Genomic DNA, 5,303 nt, shown 5'->3' with positions numbered 1-5,303 from the left:
AAAAAAAAAAAAAAAAGAGAAGGAAACAGATGCAGATATCGAAGAAGAAGGAACCTGAGCAAGGACGTGTTTAGGCAAATTAGAGCCTTGGAAGAAAGCGACAGCCTCAGCACCACTGATATGTCCATCTCCATCCAAATCTGCCCTCCTGAAATACGTATCGAACAGATCCTGGCCTCCCGTCGGCCTTGGCGCTGCCATTTTTTTTTTCTCGCAAAAAAAAAAGGATGATCCGAAATCTAGCAGCGAAGACAGTGTCCAGAAGTTTTTCCGAACACGATCCAAATCACCGCATATGAAGAAAAACCCTAATTCATAAAGGCTACCAAATGGGAGCGCAATCGTAGATCAGTAGGATAGAGACCACCACCACCAACACATCGATTGAAATGGGATCGGGGAAATAGGTGAGGAAGAGAGCGCGACGACGGCGAGAGGAGTAGTATGTATGAACAAAGGTCGATGATGATTCTCCGACAGAGAAACAATTTCAATTCCCGGGATTTGAGATTGAAACCGGTACAGCTAGCGATGGAAGCAGCGATACGATTTTTGGGAATATGATTTATTATTAATAAAAATAAAAAAAATGTTTATTCAGTACAATACAAATCGTATAAGAACCTCGAGATGCAAATAAACAATACGGACACAGTTTCATCTAAAATAAATTAATATCTTTTCTTGTTTTTTTTTTTTTTTTCGTCTGTCAACAAATTGTTTAACTTTTCTATAACATTTTTTCCATGATAATATAATCCTAAAGAGATACAGATTATTAAAAGAAAGAACTAGTGAGATCTAATTCTCTCTTGTGTCAAATTTGCATCACTTCAGTTGAAAATATTCACACTTTCTTGTCAAATGCCCATTCCCTATAGGTTTTTTTTTTCACCATTGTATTTTTTTTTTATATATAATTTGATTACAAATTTTACTTATAGATACATCAGAAATTTTTGAAATCAAGAGTATGCATGTTGTCATATCATTTCTCACTTCGTTCAGATTAACTTAATTAAAGTGCTTGACCAGACTCTAGTAATTACAAGAATATGAATTTTAACTTCTAATGGACTTATGAGTCGAACCATATATATTCCCAAAAAAAAAACAGATCGGAGCCATGAAAGTCCACGATTGCTTGAACAGAATTTGGTTTATTTACCATCATCAATGAGTCAATGACAATCCTCCTTACAAGAATTAACTAACTAAGCAAAGATAAAATCTAAAACTTTCAGCATATCAAAATTCACTGCTAATTAACTACTACTTCAAGTCGGGCTATAACATATCGAGTCCAAGATTGATGCAATGTTGCTTTCACCAGGCCTACGCAAGCGATGGAGATAAGGCATGAGCTTATGCACCAAACCCCAAAACAGATCAGTCCTAAACATCTCCTTTTGCGTGACTCTTAGTGCCTTTTCCACCACGAAATTCCCAAACTCATTCCCCGCCAACTTCACCAACCTATCTCCTTTACACTTCATAAGCTCCTCCACCACCACAACCATTGACTCCTCCGTCTCCAAAAGCAGCTGCACAATGTAGTTCCCACGTCTCTGAAACGAGAGATCAACACAGTGGCCACGTAGTTTAACTACGATGTTGTTCTTGCAACGCAAGTCATTCAGTTTAAGCACTTGTTGAACCACGTAGTTCCCGTAAGAGTCGTTGCTTAGGGAGAGAGCTTGTGCGCGACTACGTCAAAGAGCTTGTTTCTGTAGTAAAGATCGTCCGCGTCGGTTATGATGTCGTTGAGCGCGAGGCAACCGTGTCGGTCACGCGCTAAGTGGAACGCGTAGTGGAGAATGCGCTCGTACATTGCTTCTTTCTTCTCCTTGTCGAAAACTATCATCGCCCGTCTCGCCACGTACGACGCATACCTGTCGGCTGTCGGTGATGATGTGGAAGAAGCAGCGCAAGATAGCGTCGATGAAGAAGGTGTCCACGTCATCTGATTTCCCGAGAAGTTTCTGTATGCGTCTGGAGCCGTTCTTGTTTCTTGCGATCATCAAGAAGTGATCGGAGTCTGAAGCCAGCAACGACGCCATTGTCTAACTTTGAGACCATCTCTTTAAACGGAGCCGCATCTTGATTAGTCATTACGTCAAAGATCCATTGCGAACGCATTTTCGATTCTTGATGAGTTAAGGCGGCGAGGGATGAGTTGGTTAAATGCGACGGAGATGATGAGGTGAATCCCGGAGGAGGAATCACGACGGAGATGCCACGCGGATAAGGAGGAGCAACTGCCGTATACTCTTCTGTGATGGATTCTCCTGCGCCGGCAAAACGGAGATGGTGCAAAGCATTGAACATTGTCGACGTTGAAAAAGGATCGGCGTGTGCCATTGTAAAACTACGTTAGTTCTATAGAATGCAATCGTGGAGAAGGAGAGTTTGCTGAAATTTGTGAAGTAATGTGATTCGTAGTTATACTACCTGCAAACTGTTAAGGAACCCTAGTAATAAATTGATTATTTAATCATGTTGCGTCAAAAGGATTCATGTATAAAATCATTTTTAATAATGTTAAGTCATTTGATGTACATTCAATTTCAAAGTCCGGAATCTACTTTTCAACTATTTTAGGTTTTTATCCAAAAAGCTTCAGTTGTTAAAAGCTGCTCGTAAAATCGTTAACTTTTATACAATGGACTTAAAAAGGACACTTAAATAGAGTACCTAAATATGATAATACGGACATCTTTATAAACCAACCATGCTTCGTATCTAAAAACCAAGCATCGGCATCGCATCGCCAGTACCAATGCCGTGCCACCTGAAGATGCAAGAGAAGGAAGAGCCCGGAGGTTCTTTGTCTCCACATTTCTATGTGTTTTTAAGAACTCCTTCGTGAGGTCAACTTGGCAAGTTCAGGTCCGGAGTTGTATGTGCGATGTTCAAATTCTGAGGAACTGGGATAACACGTGTCGGTGGATGTTCCGGCTTCTTCAGGGCAAGAACGACTTGTTTCTCTGCCATTATGCCCTCTGTTGTCTTTCTCTTGACCACTCTTGTTTCTTCTGGAGGATTGCACGAGTTTAAGCTTCCCTTTAGCTTCTCATGCTGCTGCTTTGATCTGTCAACCATAGTTTGACTGGTGACCAAGGAAGTGCTGGTTGCGTTTGGATCAACAGTCATTTTCTCTCCACTTTGTCGTCTCTGAGCCACTGATTCCGTGTTGGGCTGAGCTGTCCACTCTGTTTTTGTTACCAACTGCTTCCTGCTCTTCTTCATCTTTGTTTGATCCTTTAATGAAGCAGAAAATAACCAAGCAAAGTAAATTGAGCTTCCTGCTCTTCTCAGACTATGAGGTAAAAAAATAGGAAAATTCTATTTAAGTACCATCTCCTTCCCAAGGTTCCCAAACAAAGCTTTTTGCCTCTCTTTTGCCCGGCAAATTGCACGCTTGATCCCATGATTATCCATTAATCTATTTGGCCAGAGTTCAGCCAGCTAGAACATGATTAAATCCAAAAGAATATATATGAAGCTCTATTAAACCACCTCGGAATTTTACCTAGGTCTATTTAAGACATGAGACAGAGGTTGAAAGCAATAAAAGCCGAATACCAAAACATTCGGAAACCNTGAGGTCAACTTGGCAAGTTCAGGTCCGGAGTTGTATGTGCGATGTTCAAATTCTGAGGAACTGGGATAACACGTGTCGGTGGATGTTCCGGCTTCTTCAGGGCAAGAACGACTTGTTTCTCTGCCATTATGCCCTCTGTTGTCTTTCTCTTGACCACTCTTGTTTCTTCTGGAGGATTGCACGAGTTTAAGCTTCCCTTTAGCTTCTCATGCTGCTGCTTTGATCTGTCAACCATAGTTTGACTGGTGACCAAGGAAGTGCTGGTTGCGTTTGGATCAACAGTCATTTTCTCTCCACTTTGTCGTCTCTGAGCCACTGATTCCGTGTTGGGCTGAGCTGTCCACTCTGTTTTTGTTACCAACTGCTTCCTGCTCTTCTTCATCTTTGTTTGATCCTTTAATGAAGCAGAAAATAACCAAGCAAAGTAAATTGAGCTTCCTGCTCTTCTCAGACTATGAGGTAAAAAAATAGGAAAATTCTATTTAAGTACCATCTCCTTCCCAAGGTTCCCAAACAAAGCTTTTTGCCTCTCTTTTGCCCGGCAAATTGCACGCTTGATCCCATGATTATCCATTAATCTATTTGGCCAGAGTTCAGCCAGCTGGAACATGATTAAACCCAAAAGAATATTCATGAAGCTCTATTAAACCACCTGGAATTTTACCTAGGTCTTTTTAAGACATGAGACAGAGGTTGAAAGCAATAAAAGCCGAATACCAAAACATTCGGAAACGGAGAAGAGCTTACATTGGCATATAGCTTTCTTATTGGTGGACCTTGATCTTCTTCATCCAGTCCCTGGTATACCAAAAAACAGGAAAACCATTTTGACTCTAGTTTTGGGTATAAATGATTTTGCTTGGCAGAAATTCGAAAGTAAGTCATAATTACCTCAATAAAGATATCATATAGATGACACAATTTATCCTCCAACGCCGCATCCATGACAAACTTCTTCAAAGATGGCTTTTCTACAGGGTCATGAAAATCGTCTGATGTTCCACCTTCTGGTTTAGTTTCCTGTCCGAAAAAATGATAGTGCAAGATATTTAAAAAATATCGCAGGTGCCTCAACATATTAATAGGAGGTAAACAGGCTACAAAAGGCGGATTGACCCACCGGGAACACAGAAAACATAAGAATGAAGGGCTTAATTAAGAGCCAGGGGAGACCATTATCATTTATCAGAGAGAACTCCATTAATCATCAATGTTAATGGCACTTCTAAGAATCTAATAAGATAGAAAAGCCATGGATGGAAGAAATTCTTAGAAGAGATAGAGAACCTGCGTTTCCATCAAAGAAACTTTCGCTTTTATCATATCAAGAACTTCATTGTTGATTTGCTGGAACCTAGTATCCTTTTCTCGGTTTGCAGAATCGCCCATATCAATCATGATTTTCAAGTTCCTCTGCAACAATAAGCATTACGAAGAGTAAGATCATTAACTTCTCTCAGAAACCCAAATTTTGTTTACTTTTACCTGAAAAGAAGAGTTTTCAACTGGAACCTAAACAGACTCAGTATACAGGAGATAGAAAAAATTACCTTTAGTGACCTAAGCTGGATTAGGTGACCGACAATGCTCATAAGACGGTTGATTAACTCTGCCGTATATTTCCCCTGGCTTGCCTGCTTCCACAAAAGCATTCTAGTCTTTAGTTTTTTCTCATACCATTAAAAGTTTCAATAAAGTG

General features: G+C 40.3%; 1 protein-coding gene and 1 pseudogene across 1 annotated transcript in view; both read right to left on the bottom strand.

Moving 5' to 3' along the window:
- LOC104776279 lies at positions 1,278-3,596 on the bottom strand (annotated as a pseudogene).
- The window catches only part of LOC104778812, a 6,615-nt gene continuing 4,920 nt past the window's right edge, over positions 3,609-5,303 (bottom strand). Inside the window, exons 7-12 of the mRNA XM_019239880.1 lie at positions 5,155-5,257; positions 4,892-5,017; positions 4,496-4,624; positions 4,352-4,402; positions 4,095-4,205; positions 3,609-3,998 (exon numbers count right to left, since the gene is read on the bottom strand). Of these exons, the coding sequence (XP_019095425.1) occupies positions 3,609-3,998; positions 4,095-4,205; positions 4,352-4,402; positions 4,496-4,624; positions 4,892-5,017; positions 5,155-5,257 (910 nt within the window). The remainder of the gene's footprint in view (positions 3,999-4,094; positions 4,206-4,351; positions 4,403-4,495; positions 4,625-4,891; positions 5,018-5,154; positions 5,258-5,303) is intronic.

The sequence above is a fragment of the Camelina sativa genome, chromosome 3, assembly GCF_000633955.1.
Source record: "Camelina sativa cultivar DH55 chromosome 3, Cs, whole genome shotgun sequence".
NCBI classification, from domain to species: domain Eukaryota; kingdom Viridiplantae; phylum Streptophyta; class Magnoliopsida; order Brassicales; family Brassicaceae; genus Camelina; species Camelina sativa.
This window is presented reverse-complemented; position numbering and strand designations above follow the sequence as displayed.